Genomic DNA, 27,108 nt, shown 5'->3' with positions numbered 1-27,108 from the left:
ACATCATACTTTTATTCTTGAGTTAAGTTGGTGCACTTCTCGCAAGTCCCGCAACTAACCATGTGTTAAAACTTTGCAATGCGGCGCGGCGCTGCCTGGGTCATCCATTTATCTCGGGTCACCATTTTGTCTATACCTATTTTCACGAACACAATAGTTGAACTAGCAGATTTACCGGTTTACAAGCCGGCGTGTTCCACTCGTTGTCGCAGTTGGTCCAGGGCAGCATGGTGGTGAAGGAAGCGAAGAAGAACCGCAGCGCCCACGCGATGATCACGTTGTAGTAGAAGTCCACGTAAAACGCGATCAGCACCACCGCGTAGCCGATGCCTGATCAAATATGTATAATATTGTTATAGGTAAGTCTTACTTAGCTATTCTTTACTAAGCGGATACATCTGCGGGCGATACCTACTACAAATCCGCTTATTTTTGCGCCTCTCTAAAGCATGACAAAAAGAATAGAATGTAAACATTTGCACGCTTCTGGTAAGCTTCGGTAGGTCAGTTGATTAAGAGCGATCGGCCCGGTGTTCCGAACGGTCGCAAGTTATGGATACTCACGTTAGGCCTGGCCGGGCCAGGGGCGAGGCGTCCGACATGTCATTTTCTATGACGGCTGATTGGTGATCACGTGGTTCTAGCACAGAAAACGAAGCGCCGGAAGCTCCGGCCCGGCCGCGGCCCGGTCTAGCGTGACGTGAGTCATCCTTTATTGTGATGATGATCGGATGGATGAATGGTCCCTATCGGCTGGAGCTATCGGCGCTTCGTTTTCTATGGAAAGCACAGTGTGATCACCGATCAGACGTCATAGAGAATGACATGTCGGACGCCTCGGCCCGGTCTAGCGTGAGTTCATAGAATTTAGAATTTTAGAATCTTTAGAATCTTGCCCGAAGTACCTACTTCTGCCTGCCGACCTATAATATTCTACAACACAATACTTGTCAATACGTAAGTGACACAACTAACTACACAATCCACCCTCTACTTCAGATAATGCGGCCAAAAAGTCAAAGAATTCACATACCGTAACATTAAATCAAAATCACCCCAGCCCAGCCGGTCACCCAAAAATCCTCCCATAAACCACGCTCAAACCTTTCCACTCCATTACCAATTTTATTTCGTAAAAATCGCACCGAAGCCACTTTACACGGTACGTGACGACTGCGTCAAATGAAATCAGAGCGTAAGCCTCGCAAATCTCCGAGTCCTTTTAGTCCATACGGGGCACTTAGGGCGAAATGGTGTCAATTATGGATAAGTGCCGGGGCGCGCTTATATCAACCCTGATATGAGACTCTTTTGAAATTGCTTAAGTTTAAAAGTTGAATACCTATCTATTGGAATTTAACTTGATTGCATTGTGTAAAATGGCAATTAAAATAAGATGTTTTTATCGTTGTATCAGCAGGACAGATATTTGAATATTAACGGTTTTGAATAAAAAAAATGGGCTTATATTTTTTGGTCAAGACCTAGTTACCTTTACCTCACGAGTATCCTTTAATTATAGACAATTTAGTTAAAAGGAAGAGTTAATTTTAATATCTCTGTATATTATAATATGTATTTCAAATAATGTACTTACTTCAAGTCATAATTTAAATCATGACTCAATCTATAATTTATACTGTATATAGTTGTTAGAGTTTAATTTTAGTTTTTATTTTAATATTTAGTTTAATTATTTTGTTTTATTCTTAAATTTTGAAATTACTTATTAAATCTATGAAAATTTAATAAACTAAATTGATTTATACTCTTTTAGTTATCTAACAACGTCTTATTTTAAAGTTGTAAATGAACCAAACAAGTCGACGAATCGAACGACATATAGGTATCTGAAGATATTTCGATCTCCTGTTTTCACTGAGCCGCCGGCTCTAGTGCAACTAAGCCTAAGAGCCACCTAAGAGCATAATAATTCAAGATCCAAGCCCTCCAGTTTGATAGCGCAGCTACGTGACCTACGCCAATGGGTATTCGGGGCCGATTTTTAGTTTGTTGTCGATTTTTTTTAAGTTAGATTGAGAAAATAAGTATTTGGCTGGTTTAAAGAGCTCCTCATTCTGAGCGGGATAAAAACGAAATCACAACTTGTCCCAAAAAAATTATGTTATGTTTCCGTTGAATTACTTTTGCGTGACTCAGAGGAAGATTTTTAGAACACACTGTGAAATTAGGCTTATGAGTGAATTGCAAAAAAAATGTACATAGTTAAGCACTTGTAATTATAGTCTAAAGTTAATTGATTCCAACGACAGTTAAGCCATTTCTATTTAAGTTAGATGCATGAAAGTGTGTTAGCGTATTATGCTTATAGAGTTAATTAAGTACAATAAATACAATACAATACAATTTACATAGTTAATTTTGGTACCACAAATGAATCAATTAAGTTAAGACTAATAACAGCTTCTTAACTGCGCTTAATTAGTTAATTACACAACTTTTTTGCAATTCACTCTTATATTGTACAGAATAGCCAACCATCTATCTTTCCATCAACATTTACCGAAATTTGACGAAAAACAAATCGACAATTAAAATAAAATCGGCACATCAACGTGTTGACTTTTTCAGTAGAGATATAGAGAAATGGTTACGTATTAGCTCAACGGGTTATGATTAAAAGTAATATAAACTTAACTTTTTTATTGTCTTTGGAAGTAACTTTAGGGTTACCTACCTTCTTTTTCTTTTTCTTTGTTTTTTAATTTTTTGTCCTGTGTATGTGTGCTTTATCGAATAAATGACTTTCTACTTTCTACCTATTCGGAATTAATAAAACATCTTAAGTTTTTTTTTAAACGTGATTTTAATTGTTAGAATTGCCTTTTCGATCGAAGTTAGACATGATTTTTTAAGTATCGTACCATGATCGTAAGTACCGAAATGTAATCTAATTAGGCAAAAATCTTCCTGTATTTGTATCAAAAGTAATAAGGTTTAGTAGATATTAGCCATTTTCAAAATTATCCCGCTTTCGAAGTTACCCCAATGATGCACCTCAAAGTAATAATTGTTTTTAAAAAGGAAACAATGGGAATAACTTCGATTATTTCCTTAGATCTATGAAATGGCGCCCTTCGGATCGCACTGTCCCAGCGCCAGCTTTAGATACCGCCCACCACCGGCATGATGCAGTACGGCACCAGCAACATTGCATCACTATTGCAGTATCTTTGAAGCGCGGCGACAGGCGGCCCCAGCAGAACTGTCCCAATGACAGCTCCATGTATAACAGCGTGATACTGCCCACCACCAGCATTATGCAGTACGGCATCAGGAACGCATCATTAACGCAATACCTTTGAAGAGCGGCACCAGGCGGCCCCAGCAGGTGATGGCGCCCTTCCGGTGGAACTGTCCCAGTGCCAGTTCCATGTAGAACAGCGGGATGCCGCCCACCACCAGCATGATACAGTACGGCACCAGGAACGCTCCTGCGCACAAACATGAATTAATTTTAAAAGACAAAATAGTAAGGTAAGTTATATTTTTAAATTTTTGACTTACGAGGGCACGACTCTTTCATTAAAAAAAAACACCAAACTTTTGTGGTTAAGTGGTTTTCCAGTAAGTATTCCATAATACGTGATAACTGATAAGCCAATGACATAGAATTTGCTTACTTACTCACTTTCGTTTTTGTCAGTAAAAAGTACTTATATACCATTCTATGGTGAGTACACTTTTAATAATATATCTACGTAAAAATAACTAAAGCAACCCTATGATGTTCAATAAAATAAATTTAATTTTGGGTAAGTACAACAGCCGCGCGCGCTCAAAGATTTAAGGCCCTAAGAAATCATTTCCCTGACCAACCAATAGGTACTTAAATATCTCGAATAATTAATCCACTATCTCTAAAGCCGACTTATTGTTTCCACAGATTGAACCAATAATCTTCTTAAAGTATAAAAATGTCTCGATCTCGCAATAATGCCGCCGGGAGCGAGGCAAATTGCCCGTAATTGGCCTTTTAAGACGCCGGCAATTTTACCCATGACTTCGTCCCTTTGAACCGTGAATTCAGTTGACACGGCTTGAATATTATTAATTTGGTTTGCATCAGTATTTTATTGTCACCGCTACGGGTGCTTATTAAGAATATATGTTAATGTATCATCCCATTTCAGTAAAGTTAACAAAAGTTTATTAATGTATTATCCTTTTTTTCGCGACGGTCGTTCATATGACTTTCTAGATTTAAGTACCAGTAAGGTCAGGGTTTACAGCAGTGACGTAATAATTAAATTATTAAAAAACAAAAAAGTTATTATTCAAATATAGCCTAGAAGGATAGGGTAATATAGGTAAAGTAAAAACGTTATTTATTTGATATACCTACTTAAAGTCATGTGTCTTATGTGTCGGTTTCAAAAAGTACCTTCCTATATCGACATATTAGATATTTTAATATCTTAGGTAAGAGTAATGAAGTTAATAACGACGCCACAGCACTGCCAATTTTGTAATTGACAGTGCACGTACCCGTAGCTAGAGGGGTATATTTGCTACAGTGTTGGCCGAAAGTTAATGCGAATTGAAAATGTAGGCCATTAACCATTATAAATTGAACCTTAAACCGTAATCGTCCGTTACGGTTTAAGGTTCAATTTATAATGGTTAATGGCCAACATTTTCAATTCGCATTAACTTTCGGCCAACACTGATTTGTTACATGTGAATAGAGTTGTATAAATCGTCAATTGTCGTGGGATGACATAATATATTCGTACAGTCACCTGCAATAATATGTTACTCTTCGAAGGCCGCAAAAATATGTGACACGCTCTTATGGCTCTACCAATAAGATCGTGTCAGATATTTTGGCGGCCTTCGTAGTGTAATATATTATTGTAGGTGACTGTACTATTGCATCATACAGCTTTCAACTGTCAGATATCTATTGTATCCCACACTTGCCAAGGCGGTGCCTACATATTTGCAAGATTGGGGAAAGTTTCAGAAAAGTTGGAAACGTTCTTGGAAAAATCAGGTAAAAATTCCTGGATTCCTGGAAGTTTTAATTGAAAACAAAAAGAAACATTTAATTTCGGTAACGGTCATTTCGATCCCCATACTACGCAATTTTTCAATTTGGATTTTTTTGCAATTTTGGAAACTTTTCGATGGCACATCAGTAGCGGTACCGCAATGATGCACAGCCGACAATATGGTCAAGAGTTCCTACCCCAACCTAACGGGGAATCTAAAGGTAAAATTAATATGAACCAATGCTTTATTGGTCGTCCTACAGATGTCCACTTGATGTTAATGCCTAAGATTGTTGACGCCAACACGTTGTCAACAGTTTCCAAGTAACGTTGAATGCGACCAGCTAATGACTGTCCCAATTGAAGAACGAGACGCTTCCGTCCAAGTCTCATAAACGTGCAAATTACTCCAATAAGAAATATACAATTTTGAATCTTATCCCCCAAACATAAGCTCTAAAACATGCACATAAGTTAACAGCAGGTTAAACGGAGTCGTAGTATTGTCGATATTGTACTTAAATTATGAGTTATATATCGTACCTACTCCTTTGTGAGGTAAAAATAACTGTGGAATTTATTGACAATGCCTACAAAGTGCGACACTACACTGTCCAAATTATGCTTACATACGAGTATAGGTATGCACTAGGTAGGTATATATAGGTACGTACCGTAAAATGGGGTGAGTAGGTGCAAAACTGACATTCAAACCTCGATAACATTTTATTTTTAAATATGCAAACTGAATGGTGTATATGTTACTGTAAAAGCCCGAAGTACGGCAAAACCTAGGATTTACCGGTACAACCTAGGTTTTACCGATGCCGATCGGTAAAAGCCCGAAATGTTAAATCTTACTAGTTTACTTCGGGCTTTTACCAACACCGATATGGTAAATCCTAGGTCTTACCACGGCGACCGGTAAAGTTTGAATCATGCACTGATTCTCAACCCCTCCCGCTCAAACCCCCGTACACCACACCGCATGCGCCGTTAAGTGGGTTAGGTTAGGTTTGAACTGCGACCCTCACAGAACCGAACAAAAGTGGGTTAGGTTAGGTTAGAACTGCGACCCTTACAGAAACGAAATGCTACTAGAAAAGTGGGTGGTTTTGACATTGGAAATGTCTTTTCGTTCGCTCCAGTATACGGTCCGATTTCACGAAAAAGTGCGATCCCCTTATATCTCGGAAAGTTTTGAAGATATGATATTAAAAAATAGGCTCAAAAGACGCATAATCACGAGAGCTGTAAGGTGCAAAAATAATTATTCGAGAAAGTCAAAAACAAAAAAAGTTATGGTCGAAATAGTGAAAATAAAATTATTTTTTTTCCGAATTTTTGATTTTGGTGCTCGATAATTTGGAAACGAAGAATGATATCAAAAATTTGAGAAAAACGGCTCTGGACAATTTAGTCAGCTGATTTTTTTTTTTTTTTTTTGGAATACATTATTTTTGTAGCAGTAGCCTTAAAATCCCATCTCACCCCCCTTTCATCCTTCTCTCCCCATTCATAACCCAACTCTCCCCGTGAACCCTACTCACCCCAATTTACGGTACTTATTTTATATCTTGCGTACAAACTGCTATCTCTAAGACGGTTCGAGGCAAAAAACAATTTTTCTTAAGAACGTCGTTAGTACCTACGTCGTATTAACCCTTAAATGCATAGTGTTGCCAAATGTCTACAAAGCATTAGACAGCTCACAGATTAAAAAAAAAGGCTTACGGTCTTGAACGCACCTTTATACCAAACGTCAAGTAGTAGGGTGATGATTTTAGGGTTAATTTAAGCAATATTTTTAATTTATAAAAATTACATTCGTTTTAAGAGGAAAAGTCGAAAAACTTGAAAAAATCCAGAAGTTGATGAGTTTTAGTATGTGATTTAGAACGGTGTCTTCGGGGTTTGTAATTATTTTATATTTAAAAACTTAATCATAGGTATATCACAAATAATGTACCTTTCTAATGGTAGTAAAAAAAATCATATATCTATTACTGAAAATTACATATTTACATAAATATGATTTAGCCTATTCAACTTCTAACACTGATTTCGCAGTGAAAATCGATGTTATATTTTTTTTACCATTTTTCCCATAATCCGCAAACAATTACGTAATACATATAGGTATTAATTTCGGGCAAAAAATCATGCATTTAAGGGTTAAGTAACATAATGTGTAGGTAAGTAAGTGTAGGCAGTTCAACCCTAAAACAACATTTCTTCGCAACTTACGAGTAGCAAAAATCATTCCTAGACGCACAACATTTAACAATAAATTTTCCAATGTAAAGTCATAGGTTCATCTTAAAAATAAAGATAGTAAAGGGAAAAATCAAAACCATATTTTCACACTGCACTACCAAAATGATATTTGAAACACCCCAAGTTCGCAACGCGGCTCGCCGAGGGGAGACCGGGGAGATTTACTTTATAGCCGGATGCAACAGGTCGAGATAAAGGCATTGTGAACTCGCTAAAAGGCGGCCGAACTTTTACTACACTTAGAGGATAATGGGGTCTTAAGACGCAACTTGCGATTCCTGTTGCTGGCTTTTGAAATATTTTTTGGGACGAGTGGTTTTGAACGTAGCTGCACGAACATGGAAATAAAACTTTACTTACTTTTTAGGTATTTCCTAACTAAGTAACGGAGTGTCATCCGAAACGGTTTACTATGTTGTAAGCTGGTTGTAAGAAAAAGCGAGAGATTATAAAGAAACTCACATACAAACACGAACGCAAAGTTTTTGAGTAGTCGTGTAAAAATGTGATTGATTATAGATTGATTATATCTAGATTGTTCGATATGTTAGATATTCCGATGTTCCAATAGGAGTTTATCGATGGTTTTCCGAGAATTATATTTTTTGAATTTTTGAAAGAAGAAGAAGTTATGTTAATGATATAAACAGCTGCATTTCTGTAAGAAATACAGAAGCACAATTCTTAAAAATTAAATTCTTAATTAAATAATTTCTCATTTGAATTTCTCAATAAACGTAAAAGCAAAGCGCACAATGAGATGAGAATACTCTATAATTCCATATTTCCCTAGTTACTCGGTAACCAACTGCCCCATCGAACATTCAATAAATACAATAAGGTCTATTAAATCAAATCCGTATTGCTGGCCCGGTTCAAGTCAGGTGTAATCGAATCGTCTCCGATAGCCCGGGAATGCCGGGTGTGTCCCGGCAGACGCCGGATGATTGGGTATTATGAGATTTCCAACGGTACGCATTAAATCAGCCGGGTTGGATCTTTATCTGGATTATTTCGATGCCGACGGAAATGTGTCTATTATGGAGCGTCGTATTGTATTATTTAGTGGGTTTGTTATGATTTACTAGTTTTTCTTGAAGTGCAGTCAGCGGTAGAAGTGGCTAAGCGGGCCAGGGGGCCCATTTTTTAATTTCGACCGCTCGATTTCGTATAGGTATTTCGTTCAATAATATCTCCAGTAGGTACCCGGCATTTAAATTATATCAATAGAATTGAAAACGAGTGATCAATACCACTCGATTCCCAATTTCTATCGCTCGTATTTCAAAAATTAGCATTTCGCTGTTCTCCACCGATACGATTTTCGAGTGACGAAATCGAACGCTCAAAATTCAAGAATCGGCCCCCTGGTGGTCAAAATATTTTTTACGCGACTTTATTGTTAAGAGAATAAGAGCGTGTTAAGGTAATTTTGAACACCTCGCCCACTTAGCAACTTCTGCTACTGAATGTACCTACCAACGTCAATAACAAATAAACTAGTCCGTCAGTATGGTGACTATAGAATTTTAGGTATAACCTCTATAGCAACTACAATATTATTACAATATTAATATTGCAATTTCATTGTTACAATAATAATAACTGTACACCTACGCTGTGTACGGTGCTGAGATTATTGCGTGTAGACTGTGTGATAGCCCTTAGTTTTAAGTAGGTAAATAAAAACACCAAGTGATCAAATCAAGAGACCTAAGAGACTAAATGATACAAGCTGGACGCTAAGCGCATAAAGTACCTACCACAGTACCGAGACATTTTAATAGTTTTAGAAATAAGATAAATAAATTAATAGGCTTTCAAAAGTTTTTATCACACTCATACTTTTACGATTACGCATTGTCTTATCCGATATTATTACAGCTGACCGTACCTAACTAACTAATATGGGAAATGTAGTATGGTTTCGAAAAGTCACCCTATAATATAGTCTCGTCAAAACAAGGGCCAAGTCCTGGCTAGTGCGCCGTAGCCGTCACGTCACGCGTGATGAATGGGCGCGTGATGAAGTGGCCGCAATCAATTACCGCGCAATCACTGCCCCGACAATTAGGACGGGAACGGTTATGGAGACATTTTCTTACTGAAACCTGTATTACTATACCTTTTCAGTGGACGTTCAGGAAAATAAATAATTTGGACAATAGCAGGTTCATAACACAGGCTGATTTACGAGACGTGAGCAGGAACCAAGCAGGAACCCTACACATTCAGTAGGTAAATGTTAAATGGATTTAAGTGAAACAAATACATATTTTTACTGTTTTTTATCTTTTTGTTAGGTACTTAAAGGTTAAATTGTGAAAAAAATAGTCACCCATGATTGTAGACAATTTAAATGTTATGTCAACGATCAATCTGAAATTAGTTTAACTTTTTCTACCTTTAGTTCAACGGAGTTTAACAGAGTTTCAACAGACTGAGTTTAAATCTGGAGAATGACCGAATCACAAAATTATTCTTAATTTAATTATGTATGTACTACCTACATTCATACACCTACAACAGGGCAGTTTAAGCGCACGATTCTCACAACTATAACTTTTGGATTGATTGGATACAGGTAGTTGGTTGGATTTGACTCTCGTAAAAAAAGTTACATTGGCACCACGCAAACAACACGCGAATTGTTAATGTAATACTAGCTACACAAATTTTACTCCAAACCCCTCCCCGAAACATTCGCATCGCTCCACTCTCGGTTCAGCTATATTGAATTACATTCCCTCGGAGCACTAAATACATTTTCTCAGGCAATCTCGCTTCAAACGTCAAAAGACAGTCATCGACGGCGTATAATCAGATTACGCCACGCGATCGCCTCGGCGAGATGACCTCCCAGAACAGATCATTTTACTAGATGCAGCAAGACGGTCGAACACAATTTTTTTTCCGTACTACATATTTTGTTATGTGACAGTTATCTAACCTTGGCCTCCAGAGGCCTTTGTTATGTTGCTTAGAGGAAAAGTGGAAAACTCACTGTCTCGGGTCTCGGGCGAGGCATTTGTTTGTAAATAATGTATGGAATGGAGTTATGCGGTGACCGCGAGTATTGGGTTTATTATGTACGATTCTCATCGCAACGCACCCAACTGTTATGCAGTGCAAGTGTTACTTATACGTCATAATTCCATAGAAGTTTGACGCTTAAAATAACACTTGCACTGCGTGTGCTATCAAAACAGACTATTCATGGTCTAACTCTAGTATAGTAACGGTTTCAGTAAACAAAGATGGCCAGTAACTTCCATGACACATTTCTGTGGCGAGTACAGGCCGCGTAGCCAACCTGGCAATCGCTAACGCTCCGTAGCGATCGAAACGCAACTGTCACTGTCGCACTTATAAGGAAGAGTGATAGAGAGACACAAAGCGTTTCGTTGTCGAAGCGATAGCGATTGTCACCTTGGCTATGCCGGCTGGTCACTTCAGCATATTAAACACGCTAGAAATTCCGAGCGTTGTTTGTTTGGGACAAACGCGAATTTTCAGAAGAAAATCAGGCACCTATAGGATTTTCTTTTTCTGTGACAAATGCTCAAAAATGTGCCTTGAAAAATGATCATCGGATTTAAACGCTGAATAAAAAGTGCTAATACACGAAATGGAATGCGTTTGTACAGGACAGTTCGCGGAATGCTTCTTCAAGTTCTTCAGTATAAGATGCTTGGTACGTATGATGTGAACCGTATAATATGTGGAGTCCACAGCAGGCAGTCTACTCCTCCCAGTGTCCCAGTACATTATCTTATTAAGTACGCCTCCCATTATTGCGTTACTAATTTTCCTGCACATCGGGAGGGTAACGAAGTTGCTGCCGGCGTGTACCGTTTTGATTGTCAATTACTCCTGGACGGCGAAGGGCTGAGACCAAAGACCAGGATGCAATTAGTGTATACGAAACTTTGGGGGCGGTAATGAAAAATGTCAGCGATGTTGGCTGTTGTGAAAATTTATATGTTGAGGCTAAGTAATTTTCATAAAGTTTGAGCTTTAATAGGTACTTGACTGTATTTAAAATAAATTACTTTACACCATGCAGGAAATAAAGCACCAGAAGATTAATAGAGAAACCTTAGAGAGCAGTTATTTTTAGACACTATTTCTATTTTAAAACCCGTATTCAACTATAATACCTAGCCGCCGTGCGCAGCTACCGTGTATAACTATAACTAGTAGGTAATTTGATTGTGACGTCACATGTTAGTGTTTCATATAAAATCCATAGTAGGAAAATCGTTTTAACAGTTCGAAAAAAGAAACTGATTTGACTAGTAGTCCCTATTGACATTGACGACTTGTTAAAAATGTGTTTTCCTAATATTTTCTTTAAACAGTTGTAACGTATGCTACGCGAAAGTTAGAACAGCAAGTTAACTTGTCCACGAATCTAAGGTAAAGTGTATTTGGGTAAATCGGAAATTAGGTAAGGTCACTGTGGCGAAGTCGCACTTTATTTTTTTTTTTGACTTTGGAGTGATCTAGTTTCGTTAATTATTCACCTATGTTACTGCTAGTAATCGCATACGATGAAGAATTTAATAATTAATAGTTTAGCCTTAGTGACAGATCATTTCAAGCACAAATTAAGCCAAAACAATGGCATTTTTTAAAATTCGGCGAGTAGACGGACTTCCCGTGCAGTTTAAGGGAAGTCCGTCTAGTTATGATATCAGCCAATCTATGGGTGCGTATATGTTCGTAGTCAAATTCCTAAAAAGAACGGATCAAGACAATGAAAAGTGTACTTTAAACTTGTTAATATACGGTTCAGATTCGAAATAAACACCATTTTTCTAAAACAAAGGCAAGTCTACTACCAAAATGGGGTTGTAAACCTTTTTTGGCAAATAATTAAACATAATATTTTTATGATTTCCGAAATAAAAGATCAATAGTAATTTTAAAATGAATTTTAATCGTTTCTTTTAATTTATTGAGATCATAATTTAATAAAGTAACATCATGCGCAAAGTAAGGAGGATTTTTTGACACCTTATCAAATCGTTATAATATTAAAGTCGCAAAAACAGTTGGTAATCTCTGATTTAACGAAAGTCCGGATATGCGGGACTTGCCTTGAACATAATAGACGGACTTTCCAATTTAGTCAAATTTTAATATGATAAATTGTGAACGTATAATTACAAAACTAAGCTAATTTCTGATATTTTAAAAATAGAATAAAGACAACTGGTTTTTATGCTACCTACGTAGTTACTTTCTGATGCACAATCTTTTCAAAAACTATTTTTAACATTTTTTTTCGAACGGCTGTCGCACTATGACTTCGAGTTCAAAACACGAAATGACTTGTTTAGGCGGATTGCTCTGAAGTTGGTTGTCACAGCGCCATCTGTTTTACAGTGACGGAACTAGCGCGAAAAACTGGTTAATCAACTGGACTCCAAAGTCGCATACGCCTTCAAATTCAAAAGTTATAACGTGTTGACGGACTTGCCTTGTAGACGGACTTGCCCACAGTGACCTTATTCTTAAAAATCATTTAAAAATCACTCATATTCCTCAGAAGTTGAGCAACTCAACCCAGTGGCTTATTATCCATTATCCAAAGTTTTGAAGACGGTCCTAAGCGGCGGAACGAGTAGAGGCGACAAATCTCATTAGAGGCAGTTCCGGCCGCGAAGGACTCATTTCCGGGCCCACGCGTCTTGTCACTCGCAGCACAGAAGCTGGAGGCGGATTCTGACTGTATAACAGGTTATGAATTTGATCCGGATTTGTTATGGCTGGGCTGTTGTCGCCGTAAACATCCGAGTAGGTAGATGGCGCGTATTGCGTTACGAAATAACTGGGTCATTCTCAAAAAATAAGTCTGCCGTCTAATTGCCGCGACTCGTACAAAATGTATGAAACGAGTCGTGGTAATTAGACGCAACCGCAGACATATGTCTTCTCAGAGAATGACCCAAGTAATTAATAATCTGTGGTGTTGCGTGTATATCTGATACCTACGACGTAGGTACCTAATATTGTGATATTTCATATTACACGTAATTTATATATATAATTTAGTGTTGTCGATTCATAAAAAATCGCCTTTTTAGGGAACAACGCGACGGTAGACTTTCGTGGAACCAAGAGTCTAATAGTCAGAAACGGATTTTTTTTCCTATAATTAAAAAATATATATCAATAATATTTATAAAATTTTGACGTTAATCTAATAGGGTTATTACTGTTATTAGGCCCAAATCAAAACATATATTAACACCCCAAAATACCCGATTCCCAAATCTCCAGTAAACTGGAACACATTCTGAAACGCACTCAGAAGGCCTGAAGCCCTCAATGTAAGGTTCCCCACTACACGCCGTGAGTTCATTAGGGTTGCCACTAGCGGTGATTGCGCGCGCCTCAGTGCATAATAGCCGGTTAACAATCGCCTTGCCGTCTCGAGCAGGCTGTGCATTCTGATTGGTGCGAGGCGAGTCGAGTCGAGAAAACCAGTATACATAATATTATGACGAGATGTAAAAGTAAAAAGTAAAAATTATTTATTAACCAAGAAGAATTGCTTAAATAAGTAGGTAGGTATGCAAATTATCGACGACTTCCACACTAGGCTATGCCTGTGTCGTGAAAGTCAGCTACATGCGGAAAAGATGAAACTGAAACGCGGTGAAAAATTGTCAAGAATTTCACTTGTTGTTAACAACAAGTTACATTTTTGTCAATTCTTTATAACGTAATTTCATCATGTCCACAATTTCATATAAATAGATTTGCGATATGATACCAAAGTACTGACACGTATTCATATTTTATTTAATTACTACTTTGAATTTTGAGCGTTGATTTTAACATTAAATACAGCCCAAAATAGCTAATAAGGTACAAGTTTATTATTCCAACTCTAAAATTCATGTCACCGTGCGTGGTTGGACTCGCTTAGGTCAGCAAGCGTTAGTGACAACCCTACCTGGCGTTCTAATTGACGTATGCAACTGTGCCACGTCTTTTACGAGTGCGGCTTTGGTTTGTGGCGTACATGGCCTGCTACTACGTTCGAGTGAAGAGTTGGACTTATTGAGCTATTCTAGTTATACACGGTGTAACATGAGGAAACCGAATAAGTTTAACAGCGTATTCCTGATCATATTGAGAGACAAAAATGTCCTATTTAAAAACTTTTTTGAAATTCGCCTAGTGTCAGAGTTAATACCAACTTTACTTTAACAGAGTTAATTACATAGGGCAAAACGCCTTTCTGATGGCGATGATTGCTACTATGGGACGTAGTCTAAATATCCTTATTGATAGATGTCAAAAAGTGACAAGTAACATTTTATAAAAACTAGGTTTTACGAAAAAAACAGTACAAATCCACTTTAAGTGACAAGTTCACCAATAACATTTACTTTTTATGTACAAATACATTCAAAAAATTGAAAACACAAAACAAAAAAAAAATTTTTTTTGGCGAAATTGTCCTCAACTCGTATTAAACTTTTTCCTTCTTTTGACCTCAGAAATGCGTGGTTAAAATCTCTCGCACTTCTAGTGAGCACCTTGTATAGAGTTAGACCAAGAAAAGTCTGCAGCGATTTTGTTAGTCCACGCAGTGCAAGTGTTATTTTAAACGTCAAACTTCTATGAAATTTGGACGTATAAATAACACTTGAACTGCGTGGGCTATCAAAATCGCTGAAGACTTTTCTAGGTCTGACTCTATGTATGTTTGACGAAAGTGACGGGCATAGTGACAGGCGATAGAAATGGAACCATGCACGCCCGCTGAGGTTGTTAGCACTTTGTGGCCTCAGCAATTGCTATATCATCATCATCTTCCTCGCGTTGTCCCGGCATTTTTGCCACGGCTCATGGGAGCAATTGCTATATAATTGAGCTATCATGTTATTTTAATTTTTCTAGTTTGGGTACCTAGTTTGCCTCGAAGCTTAAAGTGGTACTTTAATCGTTGTAATAAACAGCTACCATACACCATACCTGCTACGCGCTACGCCGTAGCGCTCTCGTAGCATACTTTTGCTTATAATATATTGCACGAAATTCAATGATGTTTTAATAGATTAAGCCAAAATTATCTCGTTTTGGTCTGTCTTAGGTACTTAATTGTTTTTAGATAGGATTGTATAAAGGATGACTCACGCTAGACCAGGCCGTGCCCGGGCCGAGGCGTCCGACATGTCATTTTCTATGACGGCTGATCGATGATCACGTGGTGCTTTCCATAGAAAAGCGCAGGAAGCTCCGGCCCCGCGGCCCGGTCAAGCGTGAGTAATTTTTAAGGCTGTATGTAATTTATTTAGTGTGATTTTGAAGTTCCTTTAACTTTTCGAAATCTCTTCTCAAGCCTTCGTTTTATGAAAAGTCGGCGTTTTAAATACCGTAAAATGGGGTGAGTGGAGAGAAAACTGACATTCAAATCTCGATAACATTTTATTTTTAAATGTGTAAAGTGAATAATAAATGTTCCGGACGTTTGTATTTTAGTTTTTTTATGATTTTGGGAGTTCGATTTCATAACTTTACTGATAAACACAAAATCCCTCCTCACCCCATAGTACCTCGTAGTCGAGATGAGATGGGATTTCATACAAAGGTGATTTTGGAACATTGTTGGATCTGCATTTTTTTTCCTTATGAATATCACTATAACTCCATTTGTAATACGAACACATTATTGAGGTAGCAGTAGCCTTTAAAAACCATCTCACCCCCCTGGCATCCCTTCTCTCCCCATTCATAACCTAACTCTCCACGCAATACCCCATTTTACGGTATCATACTCGTACAAATATCTATTTTCCTATTAGCTATACCGCAAAAATCAGCAATATGGAATTTTTCAGGCTTTTTAACATACTTATCATTACCTACATTTTGATCTCATATCATCAGTCGTCGTTAGGTGCCAAAGTTTAGTTTGTTATAACATATTATTAAACGCAGGTGATATGTCAAAGTTTCACGTACCTACCTAAGCTCCCACACAACCCTCTCGCCGCCACACAGACACTTGGCGGTACAATTAGCGCGCAAGTGCCACTTAACCATTCATCGCGCGGGAGGTACGTAATGTAGGTAATATTTATATTATAGGTGTACCTATGGATAAAACTAGTGCCTACGTCAATTCTTGGGATAAGTTGTCAAGCGGACCCCAGGCTCCCATGAGCCGTGGCAAAATGCCGGGATAACGCGAGGAAGAAGAAGAAGTAATAGGTGTATGGATTATGCTCAGATTATGAAATCGAGGCTTATTTAAAAACAAATCTTGACACAAATGTGGACTATCTTAACTATAAAACTCCCGTGAGATTCGAACATATTACAAAATATTTTAGACAGGTCACTCACGTATTATTTAGTCGTAATTAATAGACACTCGACATGTTTCGATCCACTTTCGGGGATACTCTTCACGGAGGGTCTATTCGATTTAATAATACGTGAGTGACCCGTTTAAAATAATTTTAATATGTGGGCTACCATAACATATCAAACGATATTTATCAATTGGAAAGGTGTTAACTACTTAGATATGAATATGTCTGGCCTATAGATGATATAGTCAATTTTTCCTGTAATATTCGTTGTATTTATTTGTTTCCCAATTTACTTTCCTGATAAGCAGTACCGTCTTTACCATAAGGGCACACGGGCCCCGTGCCCAGGGCCCCCATCCTCAGGGGGCCCCGAAGGACAGACAGTAACAGTATATTTGATTACCCATAATAAATAGAAGATCATTGTAGAAAAATGTTAATTTAATTAGTTTTCTTTACTTTCCAAAAGGGCCCCAAATTCTTATGTGCCCAAGGGCCCCAGCATAGTTTAAGACTGCCCTGTTGATAAGTTCCAGAAATCCTATATTTAATAACAATAGGTGTATATAATTGTTTTGTTTTTGACACCCTTTATTAGTCAATAAAAGCTTTAAATAGAATTTTAAATAATGATACCTATAATATATAATGCACATACAGAGCCTCAAGAGTTAAAATTACTAATCCAGAAACGAAGGTATCAAATGAATCTGAGTTTTTTTTTATACATTTGGCATAGTAAACTCCCATACTTAACCCTCTTACTGCACAGACAAGACACTTAGCGGCACAATTAGCGCGCAAGAGCCACTTAGCCGTTCACCGCGCTCGAGAGGATAATTATATGGATAAGGCTGAGATTAATAGAGTCAAGGTGACCTTAATGAAATCTTGATATGGATGAAGTTATAGTTTGGCAAGCCGTTTCTGTCAGTAGAAGAAGGCAGCAAATTAAAAAAAAACAACGGGTTGCACTCCGGGAGTGCCGGCAGAAGTGAAAACTCAATGACATTGTAACAGTTTTTCGATCAGGTCACGTGTCCGTCTTACGAAGCGTCTTACGAGTTACGTCTTACGTCAAAATATTAATAACAGCGCCATCTAGTGCAAAATGTTTGCAGCACTATGTATAATTGAGGTTAACGCCATCTAGCGTTATTTCGTCGCATTACTTGAAACCCCTAAGCACATCACTGTTAGTACTCGAGTTGTATTAGTACCATGCAGTTAGAGGGAAACTGACTAGATGGCATTTAAATCAATAAAGAAAAACTCAATGACATTGTAACAGTTTTTCGATCAGGTCACGTGTCCGTCTTACGTCTTACGAATCTTACGGTCACGTGACACCTGTTGCGAGTTTAACATTTTTTCCCCATCACAAAAAGTGCACAGCGCCGCTAAAGAAGTTTTCAAGTCAAAAAATGTATGGGTGAAGGGTTGCCCTCCCATAGAAAATTTGAATGTATACTGACGAGGGTTTTTTCAAACAGAATGTGTCTTATTTGTTATAACGAAACAAACACGAAAACACGCTCAGAATCTTTTTCAGGGCCAAATAAAAGACTATTTGAAACTACGAGTGACTAGGGTCACTGGGGTGGCTGGTTCATTCCTAGGCCAAAGAATAGGCATAGATTCAGCGTGGGAATGTAGCCAAATGTAGCAAACCCATAAGGGCACCCTTCCGCAGGGGACAGATCTGGGGGATTCACTTAATACTTAATTTTAATAGAAAGATTAAAAAAAAGAAAAAAAAAGAGTCTGTGCGGAAAGAAAAGAGTCGTAGAATGTATTGGGCCCCATACATTCCACGACTCTTCTCTTTCCGCACAGACTCTAATAGTTTATAAGTTTTGTTATTGAATAAATCCAACAATTAACCTTTTCGACGCCATGTCAAACACAAAAGCTGTCACGCGGACGCCACGTCACCGAAGTGTCAAAACTGAAATTGAACTTTATGCATATGCACGTAGGTCTATGTTACTCTGTGGTTTGTGACCGATTAATCAGTCTTTGGCGTTGAACCTGCGGTGCAGATATATCGGTCATTGGCGCCCAAAAGATTAATTAATACAAACTGATTACTTGACAATTACAATAGGTAGGTACTTGACGTAACTGATGACCGAAGAGCTGGCGGCTACCTCGCACAACGTATCAGCATTGCGATACAGCGAGGAAATGGCGCCAGCATCCTTAGTACAATGCCTCAGGGGCCTATTTTAGATTTAAGCTAGTTATTAATTTCGTTTAGTACTTACCACTGTATATATATTGTATGTAAATAAATTATTTAAAAACTTGGAAAAATAAAAAAAAACACGAAACGAATAAATGTGGAGATACAGTTTTACACTGGCCTAGTATTATGGACGCGAAATGTCCCTGCTGTAAACTAAAAATACTTAACCCTTTGGCCGCCTAATTTAGGGTATAAGAAGTGTAGCTTCTTGCGCGCTAATATAATCTTTATAATATAAATCTTGCTTTGCAAAAATTCAATATCCTCGTTTCTACAATAACTCGATTTACTCGTAGGTATATTCTCCCGGCTGCCGAAAATATAGTTATGGTTTTATAACACATGAAAATTCATGGTAAAATCACATTTGCCCCTTATCGCCTTTCGGTCTCCATCGGATATAGATAGGGATTCAATTTTATTCAAAGCGATCGGTCCCTCGTAACTTCTCGATCAAAGCTACACAGACGCAGTTGAGCACGGAGTCAAATGGCCTACTTGTGACTGACAACTTACCAAGTTAGTTAAGTTCTTAATGGGCATTACTTTGGCGTACATAAACCGAAACTTGCGTTGTTGAAGAAACTTCACCCAAACTGCAATAAGTAATTTGCAGTCAAATTGTATTTATGTGTGTATGCAGACTACTGGTAGTGTAATTTTTTACAATAGTAAAATAAGGTAAGATTTCGTCCTTCACATCTATGCAGACGTATTATATTGATATTTTGATTCCGAAATTAACCTTAGAAATGTATTCACTTATATTATAGGTTAATTTTTATACCTATAAGGTGCAGGGGGGCAATTTAGACTGCGGGGTAATTTAAACTAAATATCTATTTGTAGGTTTTTACTTTATAGATAGTTTTAGTTTAGTCTGTTTAGTTCTTAGTTTAATTTATTTTTGTTAGTCCTCATTATTTTTAGGTGTAATTTTTAGAATAAATCGAAATATCCTCCATGTTGTACATTATTAACTAGAGTGCCGGATATGTCCAGATAGTGAAAAATATGTGTTGTGTCTTGTGTGTGACTCTAGTTAATAATGTTAAACATGAAAGATATTTCGATTTGTTTAAATTGGTGTAATTTAAACTAATCGAAATATCTTGGAATCTAAATTTCCCCCCTGCACCTTAGGTACCTATATAATTATGCATTCTACACATGATGCAAGTTGTGTAATATTGTCCAATTCTGATATTGTCCTACTCGTTTCATTATTATGCGATGCGAATATATGCGACGGCAGTAGTCGACTTTGTTTGTTTCTTGCTACACTCACCCTCGCCATTCTAGTAACAGAGGTAAGGGAAGCGCCACACGTTGGCCAAGTCGACGGCGTAACCGATGACAGAAAGCAGGAAGTCGACGCAGTAGGTTTAGCACAGGTGCGCGGCGATAGTAACCATACACTTATCTCGCCCGAGAGATACGGTACCCGTCTTTTTCTACGTATTAAAGAAGGCCAGGCACTACGGGCAGACTAGCTTGGGCGATAGAGCTACTGGTGCGGTGCTCATGTGCTAAACCTACAGGCACAGACAAGACAGCCTCCAGACTGAGCATGTAGCTTTACCCCCTCTGCCACGCATACGGCAGTTTTACTCCATTTTCGAATCGAAAGTGTCTTTGTGTGACGTCAGTATCTTTGAACGGACCAATCACGGCACGGGACCTCGCTCACCTCGTCCCCCGCACCCCCGTATTTTTGGCAGCATCGGTTTCATGAAATAATTGCTCTAAACTCCGTCTAGAGGATTCCTAGTCTATGCCTACAGGTCTCGCTACACTCACCCCCTCCATTCTTGTAGCAGAGGTAGGGGAAGCGCCACACGTTGGCCAAGTCGACGGCGAAGCCGATGACGGAGAGCAGGAAGTCGACTTTCTTGCCCCAGGTCTCGCGCTCGCCGGCGGCCGGCGTCGGCGTCTTCAATGACATCCTACACGAGGACCCCCTGACGAAGCCGCCCCACCCTGCCAACAATACAATTCTTAGTCGTTTATACTCTTTGTAGTGAGTAGCTAGATCAGTTCCCCAAACGCGTTAGTTCCGCGTAGCATTATTCCCGATCGCATTTTTCCCCACTTGCGTTAGTTCCGCGTAGCATTATTCCCGGTCGCATTTTTCCCCACTCGCGTTAGTTCCGCGTAGCATTATTCCCGGTCGCATTTTTCCCCACTCGCGTTAGTTCCGCGTAGCATTATTCCCGGTCGCATTTTTAGACCGCGGGGCTCCTATTTCTGGGCGGTTTGCCCTTCGGGCATCTGAAGCTACCTAACGAACCTAACCTACCTACACTATTTTCCCCAAAGTGTAATGTTTTCATGGACGTCACACTAAATTAATAGGTTAGGTAGGTTAGGTTCGTTAGGTAGCTTCAGATGCCCGAAGGGCAAACCGCCCAGAAATAGGAGCTCCGCGAAGCGGGGCTCCGCCTAGCTAAGTTGTGAGCTAACTGTTTTTTAAAAAACAAACTCTAGTGGGGAAAAATGCGACCGTAAATAATGCTACGCGGAACTAACGCGAGTGGGGAAAAATGCGATCGGGAATAATGCTACGCGGAACTAACGCGAGTGGGGAAAAATGCGATCGGGAATAATGCTACGCGGAACTAACGCGTTTGGGGCACTGATCTAGCTACTCTTTGCAGTGTCGTGGTCAACTGCTGAATACTCTTTATTTCACACCTCACACATTTACAATACATGTGCCTACTTACAGGCACACAAACAAAGGCAATTGGATACAGGTAACATCAGGCGTTCTTATCGCTAGAGCGATCTCTTCCGGACAACATTTTGGCAGCGGAGATAGTACTTAGATAGATAGTAGGTGGTGGAGAGAAGAAATGCGATCTCATTTATAATATAAATATGTAATAAGTGTTATAAAATGAATATAAAACTAATTTAACTACAATAAAAATAACTAAAGCTAAAAATTAAACATTTTGTGCCCTTGGTATTGTAATTAAATGTATTCTTTATTTTATTTATTCAGGTAAGTAACCTTCAATAAAGCGAAGAAATAGTGCTTGAAAAGTGACGGAGACCCCACGTTTGCGGGATTTGAATTTAAGACAGATAAATAACGACGTAAACCTACATACAGTCGGCTGCAGAGATAGTTGACCGCCCTGCAAACAAATTTCTGTGGGGGGGGGGGGGGTCAGTTATTATATTATGCAGCTGACCGTATAATATTGTCTGGAGTTGATAATTCGTACCAACAAATTGGGAAAGTACTCGTAAATTTCTAGAACCCTCACAAAAAATTAAGAAATGTTCCATTTTTAAAATCAATAACTTAATTGGTTCATAAATTTTAAATCATTAATTTTTGAAACGTTTGTCTTAGGTACTATATCAGTACCTAAAGAAATGTCAAACTTGCAGCCCCTTTGCCGCGTAAATATTTAAGTTTTGTACTTATACTAATTATTAATTCATACTTATAGTAAGTAGGTACAAACATTATAAACAAATCTAGGTAACCTTCAAGACTCGAGACGTTCCAAAACAAATGCCAGACCCTTTTCAAAAACGCGCCTTAGCAAAGAGTGCTTGACCTACCGTATTGGTATTAATTACTGGCCAGAAATAACCGGAAATACCCGATGACCCTCCATTAGGTCGCGTAATCAAGTGACAAATGTTGGCGCTGACGAAGGGCTCTCTACTGACCGCCGCTAGGGTTGTCGCGTGAGTATCTTATTTTTGTATTTCCAGATACATCTGGTATGTAACGGCCTATTTTTGCTTTGTTTGAATGCTATTAATAAACAATTTTTAAATGCTGAATTCATGTTAACAATGCATGTAAAAGTACAATTCTGATTTTGAATTTGAAAAAAGAAATGTTCATGATACGCATAGTTGTATTCAACGTTTTTCCACGCAAGTAGAGTCTGTTCGGAAAGAGAAGAGTCGTGGAATGTATGGGGCCCAATACATAATACGACGCCGAGAGGCAACCTATTTGGTGTACCTGGAGGCCTAACCAACATGTCAACCGTGCATCGACCGTACGATCAAAAAAATGTATGGGGATGACAGATGTAACGAAAACTAACGTGATCACTTCCATATCATACAATTCATACATTATTTCACTTTCGATAGGCATTTTCTATCAACGATTGTCACTTGGCTAGTCTTTAATAACTTAAGTGTTTTGAAAAAAAAGGTGGTTTAATGTAAATACAAGAAACTGCATAAAATAGATCCAAAAATAACATTTTGGCAGCCCTATTAGCTTGAGTGTCACGCGTCGCGGGCAGCGTCACCGAAAAATCGTCACAACCCCGACACCACTACACCGGAATTGGATGTCGGCATGTCGGGTCGGCGCCGACATCGAGCCTCTCGAACGACAGCGATTTACAACTACTGTACAGTGTACAGTCACCTGCAATAGTATGTTACACAACGAATGAAGCAAAAATATTTGACACGATCTTATTTGTAGAGCAGCGATAGGAGCGCGTCACAAATTTTTGCGGCCTTCGAAGAGTAACATATTATCGCAGGTGACTGTAAATTTGTGATTTGAATGAGTGTAAATTTCATTCGATAGCGTGACGTGCGTGCGTTAAGTGTAAATGTAACATAGCATGTATAATATTTGGAAAAAGTTTTATTAAAACCATAAACATAATTAATATAAAAATTATTACAATAAAAGATAACCTAAAATTAAAACTACCTACAAAACTAAAACTAATACCTAACAAATAAATAAAACATAGCATGGGTGACCTAGCCCAATATGTATATATTAGGCTATATTATATAATATTAAACTACTTATAAGCGCCTTGGTTTATTAGACTGTAAGCTTATTTGTGAATAAATTTTAATTAAATTGAAATTGAAGTGTCATTTTGTACGGCATTTTGAATTTCTATAACGTCCCGCTTGGCGCGCTGTGCAAAATCCCATACAAGAATAGACAACGCAAACGCGAACGCTCGTCACCCTATCTAATGTAATGTACACTAGGGGTTCTGAAATGTAATATTGGAGCATTACATGTAGGTATAAACACACACGGGAGTTTACATCGGGCATAGAAGTTGCGTTTTTTTTCTAAACGGTGTAAAATTATTCAGCCTATATACGTCCCAACTGCTGGGCACAGGCCTCCTCTAATGCGCGAGAGGGCTTGGGCTACAATAGTCCCCACGCTAGCCCAATGCAGATTGAGGACTTCACATAAACCTTATGAATTTCTTCGCAGATGTATGCAGGTTTCCTCACATGTTTTCCTTCATCGAAAAGCTAGTGGTAAATATCAAATGATATTTCGTACGTAAGTTCCAAAAAACTCATTGGTCAGGTCACGAGCCAGGATTTGAACCCGCGACCTCCGGATTGACAGTCGGACGTCATATCCACACGGCCACCGCCGGAAAAGTTGTAAATGTTCTCAAAAAATACTGGAGAGTTCATGGAAATTTATATTTTGTCAATTTTTTCTTTGCAGAAATTTCGGAGTTATGGAAACGTTCCAGCAGCAAATCAGTAATTCAGAGTGACGAAAAAAAGGTATTTGATTGTAGATAATGACATTTTGTATTGGAGCTTTGCGTGCATAAACGTATTGAGAGTTTTCATTAGATACATTGAACGACGAAATAAAGTTATTTCATAGTATGCAAATAAACCAAAATCAGCCTATTTCTACGATACGACACCACTACAGTGCGACATAAAATAGTAGAAATTAAATAAAGTGGAACAAAAAAAATCCATACTAAATTGTTGCCATGTTTAAGCATTTTACGTCAAAAATGTGATAGTTACGTATGAGTGGCGCCCTCAATAATTTTCTACATTTTTTTGTCGGGCCAGAATTGGATGTCAACATGTCGTGTTGACCACGGTGACCACCACAATCGAGCCACTCAGAACTTGGATTACGAATATCTGGGTTACATTTACAACTATAGTTCGTTTTTTTTAGCATTAGAAAAGGACTACGCGATCTTGACGTGTCTTTTAATTGAAAAACGCTTTTTAAAAATCAGTAACTATTACTTATGAAAGCAAAAGAATTTTAATAATCGTATATGATTCATAATTGTTATATATTTGCCGTGACTTATTTTTCAAAAGTGTTTTTCAATAAAAAGACACGTCAAGATTGTTTACCTTTTTTCTAATGTTAAAAAAAACGAACTATATATAAGTACCTACCTACAGAAATTTCCCGCATATAGCTTTATTTTTTCTATTCTGTTTTACTGCATTATTAATCGTAGACGCATGTTTCCATGCAAGATTTTTTTTAATACAGTCTATATATAAGCTCTTTTTGTCAATAGAAAAAGGCGGCTACTTCGAAAAATGCACGCATGAAGCGACGGGCTCGAATAGTATTTGTATTTGGCGCCTTTTCTTACTGACCAATAGATTTATTAGACTGAAAACATGTTTAAATATAATTTTCCTTTAAAAAGAAAGTGGACGACAGCGCGAGACCGCCTTTCAATGCAATAGTAGTCCCCTTTTTTCCTTTCTGGGTATTAACATTAGGTATTGAAAATATTTGGACGCAATTTTGGATATATAAAGTTGGTCAAGCAAATCTTGTCAGTAGAAAAAGGCGGGAAATTCAAATTTTCTATGAGACGATATCTCTTCGCGCCTACATTTTTCAAATTTGCCGCCTTTTTCTACTGACAAGATCTGCTTGACCAAGTATATTATAAGGTATCCACCACAGCTATGCCCCATCGTTTGATTTTTTTTTCGAATTTTTGATTATTTATCATAAAAAATAAGAGCATTTCAAAACTTGTACGAAATTTGTTTTTCACTCCTAACTCGTATACTAATTAAAAAAAATCGGAAAAGGTCAAATGCAGGGGCATAGCAAATAAAACAAATTAAACTTGGTCAAGCAGATCTTGTCAGTAGAAAAAGGCGGCAAATTTGATAAATGTAGGCGTGAAGGGATATCGTCCCATAGAAAATTTGAATTTCGCGCCTTTTTTTACTGACAAGATTTGCTTGACCCAAGCTTGACCAGCTTTATGTAAAAATATTTTCCATAATGTCAATATCCAGAGAGGAAAATGGGGACTACGTTTGTACCGACAGAGAAGCAGTCGTTCACTTCCTCTTAAATGCATGATGCATAGAAAAAAAAACATTCATTTAAGGGTTGATAAAAATTGTAGTGTAAAGTTTTTAAAGTACATTTGTTTTAAACCGAATTGGCGGAAAATTTTGAAAAAGCCAAAAGTTCACTTCATAACACTGATTTAGCAGTAAAATCGATGTTTCATTTTTTTTTTATATTTTACCCAGAATCAGTACCTAAACAATCACGTGTCAGATATATTAATTTCGGGCAAAAAGAATAAAAAACATGCATTTAAGGGTTATTAAAAATTGTAGTATAAGGTACTTGTTTACTTAGTAACGGTTATGGATAGCCAGCCTACAGAAAATAACAAAAAATTTAAACTTACGTGCGGGTCGGCGGGCGCAGTGTTCGCGCCATGTCCGCACGGCGCGCTGTCCGGGGCACAGTGGCGATTACACCCGGCGACGCCACGCCTCGCCCCGACACCACCCTGTACAGAACGACTTATGTTCTTAGTAAACCTGCGGCGCTTACGACATTCTATACTTAGGAAAACAGTTTGCGTGTAAGAAAGACTGAGCTCAAAGGAAAATGTGCGGTGATTACGACCTTCGGGCGGTGAGGGAGTTGTGTTGAATCGTTTTGGAAAAAGGATGGAAGTGGATATGGAATTGGTGGACGTTTGTAGCGTTTGGTAATTGAGCGGTTGATGTTGACCCGCCCAGTGTTAATAGAAAAAGTTTGGTTGTACTGGTTGTAGACACTACCTAGCTACCTACCCACGAGTTAATAGGTAGTAAAATATAAAATATTTAATCCTTTATAATAACATTTCAATGTATATCAATTTATAATGCCAACCTTAAAAAAAATATTTTAATTTAACAGTAAGACAACAATGTACCTAACTGATTTTGTGTGCGAAATATGTACAGTCGCCATCAGATATATCGGAGCGGCCAAGGTGTTCACAATATCTGAACACGCGCTCTAACGCCCTGACAATAGAGGCGTGTTCCGATATTTGTGAGCACCTTGGCCGCTCCGATATATCTGATGGCGACTGTACCTACAATAGAAATCGCTGTAGGTATAAAAAGGATAATGTCGCGACTTCCAGTGCATTTCGCT

The 27,108-nt window shown here is 38.1% G+C and overlaps 1 protein-coding gene across 1 annotated transcript in view; it reads right to left on the bottom strand.

The window, feature by feature from the left end:
- Positions 1-26,411, bottom strand: part of LOC134792955 (sodium-dependent dopamine transporter) — a 32,358-nt gene extending 5,947 nt beyond the window's left edge. Inside the window, exons 1-4 of the mRNA XM_063764437.1 lie at positions 26,363-26,411; positions 20,679-20,858; positions 3,321-3,455; positions 176-330 (exon numbers count right to left, since the gene is read on the bottom strand). Of these exons, the coding sequence (XP_063620507.1) occupies positions 176-330; positions 3,321-3,455; positions 20,679-20,823 (435 nt within the window). The 5' untranslated portion in view covers positions 20,824-20,858; positions 26,363-26,411. The remainder of the gene's footprint in view (positions 1-175; positions 331-3,320; positions 3,456-20,678; positions 20,859-26,362) is intronic.
- Positions 26,412-27,108: the final 697 nt, after the last annotated feature.

The sequence above is a fragment of the Cydia splendana genome, chromosome 8 (genome assembly GCF_910591565.1).
Source record: "Cydia splendana chromosome 8, ilCydSple1.2, whole genome shotgun sequence".
In the NCBI taxonomy this organism is placed as follows: Eukaryota; Metazoa; Arthropoda; class Insecta; order Lepidoptera; family Tortricidae; genus Cydia; species Cydia splendana.
Note: the sequence above shows the minus strand (reverse complement) of the source record. Positions and strands in the feature narration are given on the sequence as shown.